Source organism: Phocoena phocoena, chromosome 2, assembly GCF_963924675.1.
Source record: "Phocoena phocoena chromosome 2, mPhoPho1.1, whole genome shotgun sequence".
In the NCBI taxonomy this organism is placed as follows: Eukaryota; Metazoa; Chordata; class Mammalia; order Artiodactyla; family Phocoenidae; genus Phocoena; species Phocoena phocoena.
In genome coordinates, this window is record NC_089220.1 from 11,504,443 (window position 1) to 11,525,085 (window position 20,643).

The 20,643-nt window shown below is 50.6% G+C and overlaps 1 protein-coding gene across 2 annotated transcripts in view; it reads right to left on the reverse strand.

Annotated features, from left to right (window-relative positions):
* The window catches only part of SLC24A4 (solute carrier family 24 member 4), a 171,381-nt gene that overhangs the window by 40,984 nt on the left and 109,754 nt on the right, over window positions 1-20,643 (reverse strand). Inside the window, exons 3-10 of one of the 2 annotated variants that reach the window (XM_065871257.1) lie at window positions 14,026-14,102; window positions 9,975-10,049; window positions 8,632-8,716; window positions 7,999-8,102; window positions 7,105-7,179; window positions 4,305-4,330; window positions 2,656-2,709; window positions 971-1,113 (exon numbers count right to left, since the gene is read on the reverse strand). In XM_065871257.1, the coding sequence (XP_065727329.1) occupies window positions 971-1,113; window positions 2,656-2,709; window positions 4,305-4,330; window positions 7,105-7,179; window positions 7,999-8,102; window positions 8,632-8,716; window positions 9,975-10,049; window positions 14,026-14,102 (639 nt within the window). The remainder of the gene's footprint in view (window positions 1-970; window positions 1,114-2,655; window positions 2,710-4,304; window positions 4,331-7,104; window positions 7,180-7,998; window positions 8,103-8,631; window positions 8,717-9,974; window positions 10,050-14,025; window positions 14,103-20,643) is intronic. The other variant, XM_065871258.1, reaches the window with a different exon arrangement.

A 20,643-nucleotide genomic window follows, 5' to 3' on the forward strand; every position in this document is an offset into this window, starting at 1 on the left:
CGCTCTGAGACATCAGTGACACCACAAAGGAATTAAAGTTACCTGAAAGAGGGGGTGACTTGCCCAAGGCCATGAGGAACAAAGGAGAAATACTCCTCGGGTAGCTGGTCCAAGGGACTCTCTCCTGGTTAAAGGAGGCCTCTAGCAATACTGTGGGTGGAACTCAACAATGTCAGCTTAAGCTGTTTTTTTCCAGATCTTAACTCCAAGAATCTATTCAGGCCTTAACACAGGTCTTGGATGGGAAAGAGTGTGAACTCTCTCGCCTTCCTGGCAGCTGTCCCCACAGATGGAGTCACCTGGTAACTGGCTGGATTAAGAGTTGAGGACAAGGTTTCCAAGGCAGGAGCTGGTCGGGCCCAGACATTTGGGGAACCTGACAGACACGGGCTGGCTCCGGAGGCCCAGAACCCCCGGACAAGGGGCCAAAGAGAAGCTGAGGAGAGCAGACCACAGTCCCCAGGGGAAGGGGCTCCCACCAGGGCTCTCGGGGGTGGGTCTGGAAGTCCTCGAAGCTCCGTGGCACCCTTCCCGGCCTTGCTGTTCATCTCGGCAAGGAGCCAGTGGTCTCTCTAGAACAGAGCTCTCCAGAACTGGGCCTGGCATTTGAGAAACCACAGGGAGACGGAGCCTGCTCTGCCTTCCCAAGTTCTCAGCTTCCTGTCACTGGCCTTTGACGTGGGTCAGAGATGTAATTCACTGCATTTCAGGAAAGCCAAGCAGGGCTTGAGACGGCCTCGGGAGGCTTGGGGCGACCCCCGAGGACGTGACCGCGGACTCGATTCATCCTTCTCCCGTCTAAGTAAACGCCCACCTGAGCCACACGTCCTAAATGACGCGCCCTCCTCATTTAGGGTCCCGTGGCCAAGGGGAAGAGTGACAATTCAGAGGGAGTGTGTGTGTGCACGGAAGAGAGGGGGAGAGTACTTTCAATGACATGGCTTGCCGGCTCCTGTCTGCTCAGCCTTACCTTGCCCCAGCAATGGCATGGAAGGGTCATCAGAGCTACTATCACAGTAATCATTACCATCCTCCAGCTCACTGTTGACCGTGTTGCCATTTGCAATGGTCTTTTGTCTGACTGTGAAAAAGGCCTGCATCTTCACATTGTACCTGCAAGTCAGTTAAGGTGGGAGGTCAGAGCTGCGGGATAGACTGGGCAGGGCCCTCCCCCACCTCCTTCCCCTGTGCACCTTCAGTGAGCATGGCCCTGGGGGAGCTGGTAGGGGGCTGAGCAGGGCCTCCTGGGGCCATAGGAGACCTTCAGCCCAAGAAAATGACTGACGCCTACCTCTGCGTGCTATAAACCTGTCCTGACAAAAGAAGTTCAGCCCAGCCTCGGAACAGGCTCGAAGCAGGTGTTCCCAGGCCTGGCTGGCCTTGCTCCCGTGGGCTGCCTGGGGGCCCTTCCCTGTACCATCCCAGCCAGCGCTGCTGCCCACACCGAGAACAGACTCCATCCCAGACCCCAGGCTGGCGGCCCCACTGCAAGGCACTCAGAGAAGAGACGGTTTAAGGACCATTCTCTTGCAGTTTGACAGCTTTTCACCCATTTTTATAAAACATTATAAACGTTTTAGGTCAACGGGGGATTCAGAGCGTCGTAAACCTCAGTGGTGTTTTCCTTTTTAATTACCTGCGGAGGTGTGAGGAGAAACTTACAAACTTGAATGTGGCTTAGCTCGTGGGTTGCCTTTTTTTTTCTCTTAATTGTAGAAAAATACATACCACATAAAATTTGCCATTTTAACTATTTTCCATTTTTAAGTGCACAATTCAGTGGTGGTCATTACATCCGTAAGGCTGTGCAACCATCACCACTATCTAGTTCCTAAACTTTCAGAATCCCGAACAGAACTCCGTTCCCATTCACCATGAGTCATTCATTAGTCCCTCGCCCAAGCACCTGGTAACCAATCTCTAATCTGCTGCCTGCCTCTAGGAATCTGCGTCTCCTCGGCACCTCACAGAAGTGGAACCGCACAGTATTTGTCCTTCTGTGACTGGATCCCTTTCACTCAGTATAATGTTCTCAAGGTTCATCCACATTTGTGGCATGAGTCAGAATTTCCTTCCCTTTTCATGGCTGAATGTTAATTCATCACGGGGAGTTCTGAGATGATTCTGACCTGGGCAGCTTCTGGAGGGCCTCAGGGTACACAAGCCTGGCGCCGAGGTCTGCTTTACAACTACAAGCGGTGCCCAGTGCAGCTACACAAGGTGGCAGCCCCGAGGGGTGGCATTTTATGAAGTCTGACAAAATGGAGGCGCCCGGCGCTTTCAAAAGAGTGGCATTAAATTATCAGGCGATTTATAGAGGCAGCACAAACGAGCGGTCCCCCTGCGGCACGGGCCAGCGGTGAGGACCGGGCTGGGAGAGAGGTTCCCACTTGTTATTTGTTTTGGGGAGGGGCCTCAACCTCCCCCCGACCAGCCAGCCACCTACCCCGGCCCAAGTGCAGACAGCACCCTAACACAGAGTCTGACTATCTCTCTCCCACTCTGGCTGCCCCAGCAGGGTGTCCCCCAGAGAACTGGGGTGGCCAGAAGTGACCGCAAGGGCTGAAGGAGGTTTTCTTCCTGCTCGGACAAAAGGCTACAGCAGGATGCGAAACCAGGGGTGAGACAGCCCAGAAGAGGAGAAAGGGCACTTACTTCATGATCAGAATGTAAAACACGTACAAGACGATGAGCACCAGGCCTTCCCACCTCAAAGACAGAAAGGAGACTGGTTAGAGCCAGGAGGCCCGCGGCGCTGAAGGCTGGGAGCGACCAGCGCGGCGGGCGGAGCAGGGTGCGTGGTCCTCTCACCTTCCTTGACCCAGCGCCCGGCCCAGGACCCAGGCATGCGGGCGAGCCACCCAGCCCCCAGCCGTCCTGCAGTCTGAAGCTCGCTTGGTAACAGAGAAGGCTGAGGGTGGGGCCTTCTCAACTACAAGGGGTCTCATCTACACGGCTCAGGAGGAGTTCCCCCAGCTACCTAGAAAAAGGAGGGCCCAGGGCCACCTCATCCCAGACTCAGGGAGGGGAGTAGCCTGGAGTCATGATGCTAAGAGGCCCTATGGTCACCCGAGATTCTGGCCAGCGACGGGAGAAGCTGTGGGTGCAGGTGGAAAGGGACCCTAAGAACTGCCTGAAGAGATGGGCCAGTCACAGGAGCCTCTTGGGCCAAACACGGGGGCTGGGCTGGGTGGGGGTCTTCCTGGGGTGCACTCTTATCGCCGTCCAGCAGAACCAGTGTTCAACCCCACACATGGTGGGGATTTTTGTAGCTCAGAACACAAGCCTCTGAGGAGTCACACAGCTTAATTTGTTGGGTCATCTGACAAATGTGTCCTGAAGACCTACTATGTGCCTGACATGAGCTACAGTCATCTTGGGGAGCTCTTCCTCTGCTAGCCCACAGCCCAGCAGAGCCACAAAGGGGTCTGTAGATGACCCGACCACCCCCTCAAAACTCCATCTGCAGATGAGGAAAAGGAGACCCAGAAAGGGAGAGACTTCTTGGCTCACACGGTGGGTTAGGACCCAGAACCAGGATGCTCTGGGCCCATAGCACACACCCACTCGCATCAGTTCTCCTGAATCTATGCCTAACAAATAACCACATACAGGATGCAGACCTGAATCATGGTCAATGAAGAGAACCGTTTTTATGGCTTATGGATATAAGATACATTCATGCCCTATAAATTAGAGTGGCAATATCAACCTCTTTAGAAGTTTGTGCTTTATGTATCTTGATTAAGAAATCACTTCCTACCTCCATATCATAAAGATGAGTCCCTATATTCTACCCTAAATTGTTTTAATTTTGCTTTTCACAGTGAGATCTTTAATCCATCTGGGATTTATTCTTGTATAAGGTGTGAGGCAACGAGCTGATGTTATTTTATTCTATATGAATTCCTCATTTTTGTAGTATGAGGACCGCTCCCGCCTCTCCCAACTCACTACCTTGTCATGATTCCTGTTGTATCCCCCAGCCCAGAACTGGGCCCATTACTGTGTTCTCAGTTCCATATTGGCCTATGCTTATCCCTGTGCAAAACACCATACTGTTTTCATTATTTTAGTTTTACAGTATATCTTGATATCTGGCAGGGTGGGAATACTAAGGGAAACAATCTTTGTCACTTTGAAAGCATAAATAAAGACATGACTGCTTAGAATGATACCCTTTTTACTTTCACAAGTTCATAAACTTATGTTTGTAAAAATAATTTTAAAAAAGCTTCAATGAACCCGATAAGCAAGGATACTAACAAAAAAGGAACAACGAGAAACAAACTTTAAAAACTTACCACACAATTTCTTCATCATATATGAACTGGAAGGCAAAAGAAACAAAGGGCGGGGCAACAGATTTATTCCAAAAGAAGAACAAACGCAGACTTCTAAGTGCCCAGAGCCAACACATAGGCTAGTTATGTGTTTCACAGAAAGCTGGCTCTTCTCTCCATGTCTGGGTTTCTCAAACATAGAAGGTGACCTTTCCTTGGTGGAAACCTTGGTCAGTAGATGCTGCAGTATGAGGTCTAGGGTGGGTCTCCAAAGAGAACTGGCCTGTGCTACCAACAGTCCAAGTAGCCACTGGGGCCAACCTGGCAGGGGTCTGCCCTCATTAATGGAACAGAGTTGCTGAAATCAAGACTCTTAAAAACTGAAAAGGCACCTCTGTATGTATGTATGTTTGTGTCTATCTACCTACTTGCCTATCTATCATCTATCTATCTATCTATCTATCTATCTATCTATCTATCTATCGATCTGTGGTACCTCTGTGTGTGGGGGTGGGGAGGAAAGGGTGTCATTTTTTTAAAAATAAAGAGTAACTCCTTTGGAAACTCTGAGGGCAAAGGACCCATTTGTACCATTTGAAAGGAGGCCAGGGGTGATGGTGGGGATGCCGTGGCTTCCTAAGAGGGCACTGACATTGCCCAACAATTCCACCCAGCACTGCCTACGTGGGACACGGATGAATGATGCTTCCGTGGTCCAGGGGAGGAGTCCTGTGACCGCCCCAGCCAGGCCCAGTGCACACAGGAAGGTGGAGGGGCAGTGCCCACCAATCTGATCTTGGAGACACGGGATGCCAGGAGAGACCAGGGGGATGTTGTCTGGACTTGGGCCCATTGTACCCCTCTCCTGGTTGCCATGGCAGGCAGCACACACAGAATCTGCTTTGGGAAGTCACTTCGGAGAGGGTCCTCCTGGCTGGGCATTGCTGTGAGGCTCCCCAAACTCAAGCCTCTGAGGAAGAGGGACTCAATAGAGGGGAGCTCAGTGCCACCACCTGGGAAAACTGGGGGACATTTATGGGGATAGTTTCAGCTTTTATAACCCAATGGAGGGCTACTGGCATTTAGAGGCAGTGAAGGCCCGGGGTGCTAGTCAGCCTAGAGCATGTGAAATGGTTCTACCAGAGGCGTTCTTCCGTATTTGGCACACGTCTTAAATGTCCTGCTAGATATTTAGGCAAGCAGAAAAAAAAAATGACCTGCGCCTCAACCTTAATTCCATTTTGCAAATCAAAGTATTCTTACATGGTTTTAATAAATACTTAATTTTCTAGTGAGTTAACTGTCATGCAAATGGAGGGATGATTGTACTTTGCTCTGTTTAGGATTTTATCAGGAGTCATTCATAATTTTGGAAAATCACATCATCAAGGTCGGCACCACTCACGGGGTTGCCAGCCCAGCATACCAGCCTCAGTCTGCACTGGTAGCTGTAGGACCTGGAGATTTCCCATATGGGGGCAACGGATCACCTCATTCAGCATTCTAGCACCTTCATGCCCAAACATTTACACATTGAAAGATGTATTCTTTTATTATGAATTACTTTTATTTGTCCTTTATGGTATAGTTTGGGCATTATATTGATTTTGTAAAATTGTGTATAGGTAAATAGTTTTATCTATAACTTTCATTTTTGGGGGGTGTGGTGGGCAGCCTCTCAGGTGCCCCGATGATCCCACCGTCTGATCTTCATGCTCGCCTGTGTGCGTGGCCTGAGCTTAGGGATTTGCTCGTAACAGAATATGGCAACAGTGATGGGCTGTCACTTCCGAGATTCGGTTGCAAGCAGACCATGGCTTTCAGCTTGGTGCCTCCTCGGCCCTGCTGGGAGGGAAACCAGTCCCCATGCCGAGAGCTGCACTGTGGAACAGCTCGAGGCCAGTCTGAAGCCTAGCGAGTGATCCTGAAAGCAGATCGTTGCCCACGGGAGCCTTGACATCACTATACCCTGGCCGACACCCGTGAGCCAGAGGGCTCGGCTAAGCCACTGCCAGATTTGATGCATAGAAAATGGAAACAAGAAACGTTTGCTGTTTTAAACTGCTGAGTGTTAAGGGAAATTTGTTACACAGCAACAGATAACTGATACAAGGGTCATGATCATCAAGTCCAGTTGCCTCTAGATGTTCTTAGGTTGAGAACCGTCACTCTAGGGCACGCTCCATACTCTGAAATCTGGGCACGCCATGTGCCTCTGCCCTTGTGAAAATGACCTGCCCTCATGCCGCCACTTTAAAGCTCCTTTTGGATGGAAGCTGTTCCCCTGTGGATGGCAGTAACCTGTGTCATGGGCTGTGTCACTGTCATGTACCATGATGTACCCGAGCCCTCAGGGATCCCTGTTTCAATCCCTCTGCCTTTTCTGCCCATATCCTTGCTCCCAGCTGCCAACCCTGATTGCTCCCAGCTGGCCTCTCTTCCCTGCTCCGCGGTAAGGTGGGAAAGCAGAAACTCTGCTCTTTAGTAAATGGGCTCTAAGTGAGGATCTGAAGGCCTCTGAGGAGCACGTGCTTGAGCTTAACTGCGTCAACCATGTGATGCCTTCTTTAGCTTTTTCAAGGCCTTTGTGCCCTCAAGGTGGTACCTGGATGTGATGGGTAAGCAAAGCATCAGGTATGAGATTTTCGGGACAGGGAGGCACGGTGGAGGGAGACTGGTCAACATGACTGCAATGAGTGGCCAGCACACCCCAGGGTAGGAGCGCCGTGGGTTCTCTGTTTCTAGTGCCAGGGACAGAGGTGGGTTGGGCCCCGGTGCCTTCGCAGGGGCGGGGGGCGGGGGGGGGGGGAAGGTAACTCACGGCAATGAGCACAACGACAGAGAGGGTGTAGTACACAGAGTCTCGGCACACGGCCCACCATGTCAGACGGATGACCTGCTGAGCAAAGGGACATCAGCTGTTACTGGCTGGGGAGATGGGGTACGGGGGCCGGGGGACACTGCTGGGGGGCTCCCACCACCCCCAGGCCCCTGCAGGTGCAGACACATGTCCACGGAGCTCATCTTAACTGTGACACCAGAACCACATCTTGTCTGGCTGTTCAAGGCCACCCTGTGCTCTTTGTCACATTTGGGGATGGAATGATACCACATCATGTTCCTAAATGATGGCAAAGCTGCCCCCTGTTCCTCCAAGGTGACCACATGGCATGTTTCCCAGCAGAAGCCATGTGCCAGGGGGAGAGGCCAGAGGCACTCACTCTTCCCTCCGACGTTCGAACCTTCCGGGGGTGATCGGCTGCCTACCTCTACCTCCCTTGGCCGGGCGGGGCCTACCCTAGAGCCTGACTCTCTGAGATTGAGTCTAATGTCCCCCTGGGGCTCTGAGGACCAGGAAGATGCGATGGGGTTTCAACAACAAGCCAGCTTTGCGCGTCCTGTGGGGAGGCCGAAGGCGGGACCCAAATATGTGCAAAGTCTAGCTCAGGGTCAGAGTTACAGGAGACGCCTCTTAAATATTTACTGCTGTTGAATGAACGCTCCCCCCTTGGACCAGCCATGGAGCTGATGCTCTTTCTGCTCTCAGACCCACCGGTGGAAGGAAGGAAGGACAGCCCTGCTACACGTGAGGAAGCAGGCTCGCAGAGGAAACCGTTTCTGACAGCCACAGCACTTACGGGCTCGGCTAGGGCTGGGCCTTGGGTCTCCCCGCGCTGTCCCTATGTCATTTCGTACGGAGAGAGAGACCACTGACCTGCCCTGCGGATAATCCGCAAACTCCGATTATACACAGGATGTTGAACACAGCAGAGCCCACGATGGTCCCAACCCCGACATCTCCGTGAGTGATGAACACACCTGGAAAGAGAAAGGCACAAACACTCCTCTGCAAAGCCCAGGCCTTCCCCTTCCTTAGACCCGGGCCGGCTCTGTGTCCCCCACCCCATGAATGGAGGGAAGCTGTTCTTATTATCAGAGAACACCAGCGACATGGTTGAGGACAACAAAACCAGAGGTGGAGGTGCCCTCAGGGACCGGCTACTCTAATGCTCCCACTTTCTGAACAGCTTTATTAAGATGTAACTCACATGTCATAAAATTCACCCATATAATTCAGTGTTTTCTGGTCCAGTCACAGAATTATACAGTCATCACCACAATTTAATTTTAGAACGTTCCCTTCACCCCCAAAAGAAACCCCATACCTGTTAGTACCCCACTCCACCTCACACCCCTGGGAACCACTAATTCACTTTCTATCTCTCTACTTCTCCCATTTTACAGATGAGAAAACTGAGACTCAGAGCTGACAAATGCCCGCACTAGTCTGGACACCAAACCTGGGCTCTCTCTGCATCCTGCGTCTTGGGGCGACGGGACTTCTTACCAATCACAGAGGCAAACAGCTCTGGCGTCGAGCTTCCTGCAGCCATGAAGGTGGCTCCAGCCACATCTTCGCTCAGATGGAGTTTCTGAAACAGAAGCGACCGCAGACCCTCAGGGCTGTAAGGTGGGGGCAGTAAACATGCTAACTGGACACTTGGCAGGCAGGGAGAGCGCAGGGGAGCAGCACGGCAGCTGGTGTGGTGGCCTCTCCTCCTTGCACCTCCTCCACACTGCCAGGCACTCAACCCAGAATTGCCTGTCCCCTTCCCCCATCTGTCCATTTCTGTTCACTCTCTGAGCCCCTAAATAACGTCTCCTTGATGAAGTCTTTCTAAGTGGCTACCACGAGCCAGCCACTCCCCTGGGACAGAGGAGCTGAAACACGAATCACGCAGTGAGGGTCTGAGGTCCATGCGCTTGCCTCCCCACTGGATGACGAGGACGAGGTTGGTCTTTTTCATCTTTGGATGCCTAGCACAGGGTCTGGTGCTCAGCGGGGATTCCACCAGTTTAGCGCCCATCTCCTCTGGTGCTCACACAGACCTTGGGTACCAAGCGGACCTCCACACGTCAGGTTGTGGATGTGGAGGCCTCGGACGCACAGCCTGGCTCCTGCATCCCAGAAGGCCTTCTCAATGGCAGGCCCAACACCTGGCTGCTCACTGAAACAGACCCTCACATCCTGTCCCCAGGGCTGAGCCAGCACGGGACAGGGCTGGAACTGTCAAGGCCCACTCCGCTTGGCAACGCTGTGTTCTGGCCACAAAGGCCCATCCTCTCATCTGGAATGTGGGGCTGGAGGCTTCGGGTGCTCGGGAAAACCACGGAGATTCTGGGTCCGCCTAAATGCCAACTTGAAGGTGCTCACCTGTGGTTCTCAGAAGGCCCCTGGTCAGGCTGGCTCAGGGCAGGGTTCGGCCTCCTCCTGCCCTCACCTCCCAAAGCACTCCTGGGCAGCCTGGGCTCTGAAGCCACTGCGGAATCCAATCGCTGGGCCAGCACAACCTCCCCACTGAGCTTGCTACAGAAGGGGTCCTCGGAAGGGCTGGAGCTCTGGGCTTGATGGAAAATGGGGTGGGGGCCCATCGCTGACCCCAGGAAGAAGCCCGGCCACCTCAGCCCTGCTGCAGAGGAGGTGCCGCAGCGGTTCAGCCACTGAAGCACCTGTGATAGCTTTTAGCCGAATCCAAACCATGCTACATCCTGTCCTGCCCCTCCCTGCCTCTGCCTGGGCCTGCTCCCCGCCCCGGTCCTTCTTGGCCTGGTACCGACACGCCACGTGTCAATCACCCCCAGCCCCTCACCCAGGCTTTTGCCAAAGGGTCCTAAGTCCCTCCCACGTACCTCGCAGATCTTCTCTAGAGACGGAACGAAGAACTCATCGCACACTATGGCCAAGGCGTAGAACATGTACAGAGCCTGCGAAGGAAACGGGGAGACAGAGAGCGTCAGCCAGAACTCCTGCCACTGATGGGCACGGCCAGGCGTCCATCACCCTCCAAACCAGCCTGCTCGGGCAGAGGCCAGGTGACCAGAGGGAGGCACAGAGGAAAATTCCAGCACCACAGAGATGTGATTCCTCAGTTCCCTCACTGACAGATGGGGAAACTGAAGCCCAGACAGGAGAAACCACTTGCTGAGCAGTGGAGGGAACTAGAACTCATGCCACAGGGTCCTGTGCTTCTTCTTAAAGAAGCAGCTCTCTCTTCAGCACCACAGTAGGCCCTCAAAAGGCAAGATCCTAATCTTAAGGGCCAAGGGGGAAAGCATTTAAAATTGCCATTTTAAGAGTTTAAAATAATCATCTTCCTGATTTCCCCTCGTTAGTTTTAGAGAAGGCATCATTTCCTTGTTACTGACTGCCCACCTCCTGCCAAAACAGACGGTGACGTGAGACCCAGCCTTTTCTCGGACGCAGCTTGATGTTGGTCCGGGTTAAAATCCACAAGCCATTTACACCGGGAGGCTCATGGAACAGAGTCCAAATTCCAGTGCTAATCCTGGGAATTATCTGCCTTGGGATTTTGGATAAGTCACACCTCTAGGTCTCAGTTTCTTCTGTTTGATGACAGAGGAAGAACAGGTGGGTAGTTTTTAGACGGTTTTATCTACAGAACTCTTCCCTGACCTGTCCACCCAACATGGCTCTACTGAGCTCATCTTATGTGCCAGGGACTATTCTAGCCATTAGGGATAGGTGGCGAGGATGCCTGGAAAAGCCTCTGCCTCTTTGTGGGGGACGAGCAGATAGGCAAATGAAGTATCTGTAACTGCCAGGAAACAGCAAGTGCAAAGGTCCTGAGGCAGGAGCATGTTGGATGCATTTGAGGAACAGCAAGGTCACTGGTGCAGGTAGAACAGAGTGAGAATAAGGTGGAAAATAAAGAATGTGACGCTGGAGGGAGAGGCAAGGAGCAGGACCTATGGAAAGCAGATGGGATTTTACTCTAGGCTCTGGTGGAAACCATTTCTTCCTCAAAGAAAAAGTGACATGAATGCCCTATTCACAAAAGAGGGAAAGGCTGGGCTGCTTCAGCTAAAACAGCGTGATATTATGACAACTTTACAATTAATTAACTGTGACTGAAGTGGAAGATGTATCAACTGTAACCAAAGCATCTGAGGCAGATGTCTCCTGGAGTAGACATCTACTCTACTGGAGTCCAGGTGTGGCTTTTGCTGAATTTGACACATTATCTTTTGGTGGCGGGGGGAAGGAAAAAGGAAACAAATACTGGGGGTGTGGGTAAAGTGGACAGAGAGAGGTGGGAGAGACCCTGCTACAAAGCTTAGGATACCGACTTGAATTCACACCCTCGGAAGTTCCCCCCAACAGCATCTCCCAGGCAAAGGCTGTCCCGTGAGGCTGAAGGGCCTCTGGCTCCCCTGACGCTTCAGAAACACTGGAGAGAAAAGGGGGCCAAGATGGCACCACTGTTTCCTTCACTTGGGACAGAAGTTCTGAGAAGCTTCTTAGTGCTACAGACAAAAACTGGCTCTAAAGCTCCAGCCTTTTCTTGCTCTAAAGAAGGGCTCAGCAAACTTTTTCTTAAAGGGTCAGATAGTAAATATTTGAGTCCTCGCAGGCCACACAGTCTGTCTTGACTCTGGTGCTGTAGAAGATTAGCCATGGAATGGCTGTGGTTGCATTCCAATAAAACTTTATTTATAGAAACAGGAGGTAGGCTAGATTTGGTTCTCCAGACATAGTTGGGTAGTGCCTGGCCTAAAAGGTTCCTGCCTGGCGGCGCAGTGGTTGAGAGTCCGCCTGCCGATGCAGGGGACGCGGGTTCGTGCCCCGGTCCGGGAAAATCCCACTTGCCGCGGAGCGGCTGGGCCCGTGAGCCATGGCCGCTGAGCCTGCGCGTCCGGAGCCTGTGCTCCGCAACGGGAGAGGCCACAGCAGTGAGAGGCCCGCGTACCACAAAATAAAATAAAATAAAATAAAATAAAATAAAATAAAATAAAATAAAAAAGAATCCACCTGCCAATGCGGGGGACACGGGTTCAAGCCCTGGTCCGGAAGGATCCCACATGCCACGGAGCAATGAAGCCCATGCACCACAACTACTGAGCCTGCGCTCTAGAGCCCGTGAGCCACAGCTACTGAGCCCGCACGTCACAACTACTGAAGCCCACGCACCTAGAGCCCATGCTCCGCGACAAAAGAAGCCACCGCTGGGCTTCCCTGGTGGCGCAGTGGTTGAGAATCCTCCTGCCAATGCAGGGGACATGGATTCAAGCCCTGGTCCGGAAGGATCCCACACGCCGCGGAGCAACAAAGCCCGTGCTCCACAGCTACTGAGCCTGCACTGTAGAGCCTGCGAGCCACAACTACTGAGCCCACGTGCCACAACAACTGAAGCCCACGCACCTAGAGCCTGTGCTCCACAACAAAGAGAAGCCACCACAATGAGAAGCCCGCGCACTGCAACTCAGTGTAGCCCCCACTCACTGCAACTAGACAAAGCCCGAGCGCAGCAACAAAGACCCAACGCAGTCAAAAATAAATAAATAAAATAAATTTATTAAAAAAAAAAGAGAGAAGCCACTGCAATGAGAAGCCTGCACACGGCAAGGAAGAGTAGCCCCTGTTTGCCTCAACTAGAGTAAGCCCACGCACAGCAACGAAGACCCAACACAGTCAAGTAAATACATAAATTTTTTAAAAAATTAAAATAAAAAAGATTCCTGAGGTCCTCTCAGATTCAGGAAAAAAAGCTTTGTCAAGACTTTGATGAGGCAGAGGGACAGAACTATGGGACTAATTCGCCAAACCCACACCCCCTCAGTGAAAGGAGAGGGCATGGGAAAGCCAGAGATACTAGGAAGATAATAACTCTATTAGAGAAATAATACACAGGTCTGTCACTCAGAATTTGCCCACAACCTTCATTTTCACTAGTGGTTTATCCTGTTAATTAAAACTTCACTCATACATTATTCTCGGCTGGCAACTCTCTATGTGAGAATCCCAGCTTTCACTTGCTTAATTATCTCTTGCAGAGACGAATACCGTGTTGGGTTTAAATATGTAAGCAGATGGTGCTGGGTGGTCAGGGAACCACATCAGGAGGAACATTTGCTGTGACTGATGCGAAGTAGAAAATTAAACCCTGAGCACTTTCATTTCCCTGCAGTAAACAATGGGGCTGGCAAACTTTTCCTACAAAGGGACAGACAGTAAATTTTTTTGGCTTTGTGGATCACGGAGTCTCCGACGCAGCTACTCAGCTCTGCTAGTGAAGCATAAAAGCAGCCACAGATGATACAGAAAAGCGTGAGAATGGCTGTGTTCCAATAAAACTTTATTTACAGACATGGGCAGTGGCTGCGGGCTGTAGTTTGCCTGCAGAGAAGAGCGACTTTTACCTATAATTTAGTTTTGAGCTCACTGTGCCTTTTTGAACTGCTACTTGAACTCCACCACTGGTCAGCAGGCTCATCTAACACTGAGGGAAGTTTGAGAAGAAGGGCACCAAAGTCTTAAACTAGTTATGTCAAGGCAGTAAAATGTGGGGGGATCCCGGGGATCATGATAGCAAGTGGGGACAGAGCCCTTATCACGTGCCCTGTGACGTCTGATGGACTTGACCCATGTTCACTTGTATTTATACATCTGGGAAAGATGCTGTCACTCCCATTTTATAAAAGCAGAAAATGAGGCACAAGAAGACGTGAATCCTTGTCTCGGCTCTGGGGCCACTCGCTGTGTGACACTGAACAAATCATTTCCTATCCTTAAGATTTCATTTCTTTGTGGTTAAAACACATCCAGCATCTGTTCTCACAGGGCTCTACAAAGACTGGATGAGATCTTTGACACGCTGTGTTCTGAAGACAGGTTTCACATGCCTGAAGTTTAGGGACATCCCACCCCGAGAGGGCCACTTACACCAAGGATATGTAGCAGGACGGCTCCGTGCTGTCGCTCTTTATTGGAGAACAGGTCTGCGGGGAACTCATGAATCGCTGGAAGACAAGAGGACACGGTAAGGTATTCAATATTAGTTACCAAGGGGTGTCATTTGAGGTCTGGGGGGGTCGGCCATGGAACTGAAGAGCCCCCCTGGTGTTAGACTACCAGGGGAGAGGCCAGCTACTTCTCTGTCCAGGGCAGACCTGCGCTCTTAGGAAAACATTGCTGGATACGGAATTATCCAGATATTCTAGTACCTTAAAGTTGATCATGTTTTGCATATCCCTTGCAATTCAAAAAAAAGAATGAAACACTTCACACCCACTAGGATGGCTATAAACAAAAAGACAGATAATAACAGGGGTTGGCAAGGATGTGGAGATACTGGAACCCTCATACATTACTCGTGGGAATGCAAAATGGTGCACTCCCTTTGGAAAACAGTCTGGCAGTTCCTCAAAAGGTTAAACAGAGTTACCATATGACCCAGCAATTCCACTCCCAAGTATCTTCCCAGGAGAAATGAAAACATATGTCCACACAAAACCCACACACGAAATGTTCATAGCAGTATTATTCATAATAACCAAAATGCAGAAAACAACCCAAACATCTACCAACTGATGAGTGGGTAAATAAAGCGTGATATATACATACAAATGGAATATTATTTGGCAATAAGAAGAAATGAAGTACTGATACATGTTACAACATGGAGGAAGCTTGAGGACATTTTGCTAAGTAAAAGAAGCCACTCACAAAAGACTACCTATTGTATGATCTCATTAATATAAAATGTGGAGAACAGGCAAATCCATAGAGATAGAGGTAGATTAATGGTTGCCTAAGGCTGGAGGGTATGGAGTTTGGGGGGTGACAGCTAAAAGGTACAGGGTTTCTTTTTGGGGTAATGAAAATGTTCTAAAATTGTGGTGATGCTGGCACAATTCTGAATACTAAGAGCCACTGAATTGTACACTTTAAACAGATGAATTGTATGATATATGAATTACATCTCAATAAAGTTACCAAAAAAAGCATAAAGAAGTCAAAAGTCACCAAAGAAGAAAATCGGGATGGTTCCTTGCTTTGTCAATGGATTCCAACCACATTCCTAGCAGACAGCTTTCCAAGTGGCTTCAACACACGCTCGGATCTGTTACAAATACAATCCCTGCCAACGGGCAGGCTGAGGCCAGGGATGGCTGTCCCGCTTGGGAGGGCAGGCTCCAAGGTCACACGGCCAAGTTCAGTTCTCTGCTCTAATACTTACAGGCTGGGTCGACAGGGACACGTTCCTTAACCTCTTTGTGCCTCAGTTTCCTCATCGGTAAAATGGTGAGACTAATTTTAATAACGTGCCTTACTGTTACAGCGCGTCAAGCTTGTGGTGGGCTTCAAACCTGCATCCCCCCCCCCACCCCGCCCAGGATTGTGGAATACTCTTCCCTCACCGCCAAGTCAGAACTGAGACGCAGCTCCACGAAGGGGAGAGGGGAGGCCCATCCCCTTCCGCTAGAGTCCTTTCAGAGCTCAGGGACAGGCAGCCTCTTGCACAGCCCTTCCAGCCTGTCCCAGACCCATCAGCCGCTCCTCCCAATCTCCCCTCCTGCCCACAATGGACCTTTCACTCCAGAGGGGGAAGCCAAGATCCCAGAGAGGTCAAGTGACGTTGGCAGGGTCGAGGATGGCAGTGCCGGCACTAGGAAAATCTCCTGTCCCAAGGGAGGGCACTCTTCTAGCAGTGCCACACAGAGCAGGGGAAATGATCCATAGGAGACGAGGCTCTAGGTAAGCCTTGGAGGGACACCTGATGCCGAGCGGGAACAGGGGAGGAGGTGAGGACTGACAGCATCCTTGTCCCCTAACCTCTCAGGCCCACTCAGGTGCCAGGTGTGCTTCCACTGGCACAGGTGGCATCTCAGGTCACTGAGTACCATGTCATAGGCCCTTCTTTGGCCCAAGAATGCTTCTGTTATGGGCTCTTGGACCTCAACGTCACTTATAATGGTGGAATAATTCCTTCTCACTGCCCCGCCCCCCACTGGAGATGACCAAAGGTAAGTATTTTATTTTGTGAATGTCATTTTTGCAGGTTCCCCATCAGACACCAAAACACCCCCACGTCCTCGGCACTTCAGCTAGACTGGAAGCTTCTGGAAGGCAGGGATCCACATTGCCCTGCATTGCATTCACAGTGCCTCGGCCAGGCCTGGCACACAGTAGGTTCTCAAGAGACCTTAACATTCAGTTGAATAAACAATGCTAAAATATTAACAAAAATGACAATCGACAATCTACATCATCTCATCCTGTTAGAATGCTTTCGTTACCCTTGCAAACCTCTTAAATGCCTAGAATGATACCTGGTTCAGAGTGGGCACTTGATAAATGCTTAGAAACTTCCAGGACAAAAATCCCTTCTCTGTAAATATAATTTGGCTCTAAGCTCTGAAAGGATGGTTTCTCCCTTAAAACAGAAAACTCTTCTGTTTAAGATGAGATTCTCCCAACAAGACCCAGAAAACATTAGCTCCCCAGACTCCCAGAACATGTTCCCACTTTAAAACAAGCAGCATTTAATGAAACATAGATTCTTTCACTTTTTTTCCCCCTGTAATCAAACTTCTTTAATAGAATTGCTGCTGTCAGTTCAAGGGCATGGGTCTACTTCAAGGCTTGTCGGCTCAGAGACGGAGAATTATAAAGGTGGTAACTCTACATTCCTGAGTCCAGGACCTTGCTTCCAGGAGAAATGTAACTGTCTGGGATATTTCAGGGCAGATCAAGCAAACATTTCTGCCATGAAAATTCGAGCCAGTTTTTGATTCTCCAAAGCAGTGATTTATCCGATACTGGGCACTCTTGGAAAATTAGAATCAAGTAATTCTGCCTTTGTGCCATAAGGACATTGTCGTCTGGTCTCCAGCAGAGAGGGGATGCGGGTTGTAAGCGGCTTTGTCCTTGGTAGGAACAGGCTTCTAATGGTTCAGCCGAAGCGCCTTGCTCCGTGACCCCACGCGTACACTGAAGGGCTATGGAGGGGGGTGAATGTCATCACGGTCTGAATTTTGCCAGCAGAGACAGAGTGACTGGCAGAGCTGCCAGCTGCTAATCACCCTCTGTACCCACCCAAGTCTTCTGGACACACCCTGAGCCCGTGAGGCAGGCACCGCAGCCACAAATATCCCTGTTTTCCAGATGAGACTCAGCGGGGGAGTGACTAGCTCAGGGACCATATAGGTCAGGACTCAGGAGGGGGATCCTGAGTTCCCCGTCCAGGGTTAAGGGCTGCCTCTAACATGGACAGAAATCATGCTGCACTGACTTGAAATGGAAGGTTTGAACTGGGTCCTGATTCAACTACCCATCCGCTTGTGGGACCCTGGCCGAGTCGTTTAACCTCTCTGTCCTTCTATCTCTTCAGTGGCGATGTGCTGCCATGCAAGGTGGTGCAAGAGTCACCGTTACTGTGTGTGCACGCCCTGGCGAGGACAGCAACGGCCGCAAGCAGGGAGATGGCCACCCTGCCCTCCCTAGCTGGCAGCTGGTAGCTGGGACCAGCCCACTCCCCAGTTTAAGAGTCAAATCCTCTAGAAATTGGCATACGGGGGGTGGGGTGTAGAGGCCATGGAGCACATGCAGCAGGAACTCCACCCCTCGCACCTTCGTCATCAACAGCAACGATTTTAATTTTTATTATGTTTAATTAATTTTTATTGGGGTATAGTTGCTTTACAATGTTGTGTTAGTTTCTGCTGTACAGCAAAGTGAATCAGCTATACATATACATATATCCCCTCTTTTTGGATTTCCTTCCCATTTAGGTCACCACAGAGCATTGAGTAGAGTTCCCTGTGCTATACAGGAGGTTCTCATTAGTTATCTAGTAGTGTGTATATGTCAATTCCAATCTCTCAGTTCGTCCCTTCCCCCTTTCCCCCCATTCCGGTATCCACATGTCCATTCTTTACGTCTGTGTCTCTATTTCAACAGCAGCAATTTTAAACTGCAGGCAGCCTATACAGCGGCTTAAGGCTTTGTTTTTAGAAGCAGGTAGCTTAGGTTTCAGGAAGTGCCTCTGTCCTTTACTTGTTACCTGCATGACCTTGGCGAGTTGTTTAACACCGCAGGACTGTTACCTCACCTATAAATGGGGATGCTACGGAACCTGCCCGCCAGGCTGCTGTAAGGATTAAGTGATACAGATAGTGTATGCACAGCACTTATCCCAGCTAGGCTGCCATCACTCTGAGGACTGTTGACTTACAGACTCCTCCCTCCACACCAGGTCTGTGCCCGCTGTTCCAGAGGATGAGCCTTGGTTTGTGAAAGCAAAAGAGAAGATGAGATCAGCTTAGTGGGGGAAAGAGCAAACGTGATTATACCGGCAACGTTAGGATGTGAATGCTGGTGCCGTTTAATCCCAGCTTCCTGAGAGAACCTTCTTCTCCTCTCTTGGGCTTGCTGGGATTGGGGGCCCGCGGCCACGTTCAACGGTGGGATGCTTGCGGGTCTGAGAGGGGCCGAGTCTGCCCTATCCGCTCAAATCCCCACCAGGGAGAAGAGAGGAATCAACAGGGCGCACACAAGCGGCTTTCGAGGTCACGCCTAAGCCTTTAAGCCGCAGAAATCTGGTGGGTGTAGGGAAGAGATGTGTCTGCAGGTGGAGCTGAGCTCAGGAAACCAGAGATGATTCCAGCAACGTCCACACCCGGGTGCGGGCAGGGGAGGAGAAGGAGGGGAGATAAAGCTGCCAGCGACCCAGCAGCCACTCCCCACCCCTCTTTTAGCATTCTTTCCTGTGGACCTCGGAGCCCAGAGTCGGTTTCTCTGTCACTCTTAGTTCTGGAACAACCCCCCACCACCGTGTGCAGGGGGGAACTGGGGTGGGAGGTCTTTCCTGCCAGTTGCTTTCCTGAACATTGAGGGGGGAAATGTAAGGTCCCAGGGGACATCTGCCACCCCTTCCCCACCACCAGCTACTAAGTTCTCTAATACCTTACAAGCCATACCCCTAGCACACACCTGACCTTTCCTGTTGACACACACAGTTACATGGGGGACGCCGTTATATTTCAGAAACCCTGAATTTATGTTGCCCTTTCAAGGCTCTATACTTTGGCCAACAATGCTGCTAGTTCCAAAATGTATGAATTTGTTCAACAAGTATTTACTAAGCCCCCACGCAGCAGGTGATGGACTCTCTGGGAGCAGGTGGATGAGGCCCTGATGCATCTGGGAGCATCCTTAGGTCTGGCAGCTCTTCACCTTGGAGGGTGATGGGAACTTCTGGAGAAAGCCAAAGTTACTCAGAAAGCAGGAGGTTATCAGGATGGCAAACACCCTGATCCTGAATGAGTTCAAGTCAATACATGCTTCTTGAGCATTTACTATGTGCCAGGTGCTAGGCTAGGGGCTTAGCTTTGAGGATGTGCCCTTAATGGGCTGGTGAGGGTCCAATAAGGCAACAAATGATTGAGAGACAGGAAGAAGGCTGCTGTGATGGTAAGGCATGAAGGGAGCCAGGGGTTACTGACCTGGGGGAGGCGGGACGGGCAGCAAGCCCATGGAGAGAGTGGCACCCTTGTCAAGTTTTGGAGGCTGCGTTACTGACTTTTCAAAGTCCTTTAATCTGCCACGTCAGTCCTGAGAAGATCATTATTCCCATTTTGTTGATGAGGAAATGGAGGCTCTGCGAGGCTTAAGGATTCACCTGCAGTCATACAACTACTGTTTGGCACAGGTGAGAGAAGAACCCAGGCTGGGAGCCCAACCAACACCAGGCTCTTTGCATCCAAGCATTTTACCCACAAGAGGGGCACATCTCGGGACTAAGGTCTCCTTTATCCAAGGAGCAGGTTCTGTATTCCTGGAAGCTCCAAGGGCCGTGTCAAGAAGTCATGTTCTCAAAAGGAGGAATACACATTGCATGTCTTAGGTCAATTCCACTTACAGCCCAGGACCCACTCATACAGAGGCCTAGCCCACTATTCTGTGGATCCTGGGGAAACCTGTCACTCATTTTCCTTGACCTCCTTGAAACATTTAATAAAACTGACCACTTCTTTTATGTATGAATGAACATATGTATGAATGAATGTATGTGTTATCTATCTACCCATCCATCCATCCAACCATCCACCCATCCATCTTACATACAGTAAGATTTGTTCGTTGTGATGTGCATTTCTATGGGTTCTCAAGCCTCTGAGACAGAAGAGTTCCCCCACCCCCAAATTCCTTTCTGCAGCCTTTTTGTAGCTAAACTCTCCCCCGAATCCCAACCCCTGATGTGTTGCCTTTTTCAGAATGTCATATCAATGGAATCATGGAATATATAGTCTTTTTGGTCTGGCTCCTTTCATTTAGCAAAATACATTCAGGTTCACCCACGTTGTTGTGTGACTCCACCTTCTTGCAATGTTCTCTCTTAGTTTCTTTGACCCCACGCTGTCCTCACTTGCCTAGTCTCCTTTAGAGGGCCCCCTCCTCTGTGGGACCCCGAGCCTTGGGGTTCCAGGGGATCTGCCCTGAGCCCTCTTCTCTCCAGGTGACCTGGCTTTGACTTTTTAATCTCTGCAGACTTCTCCC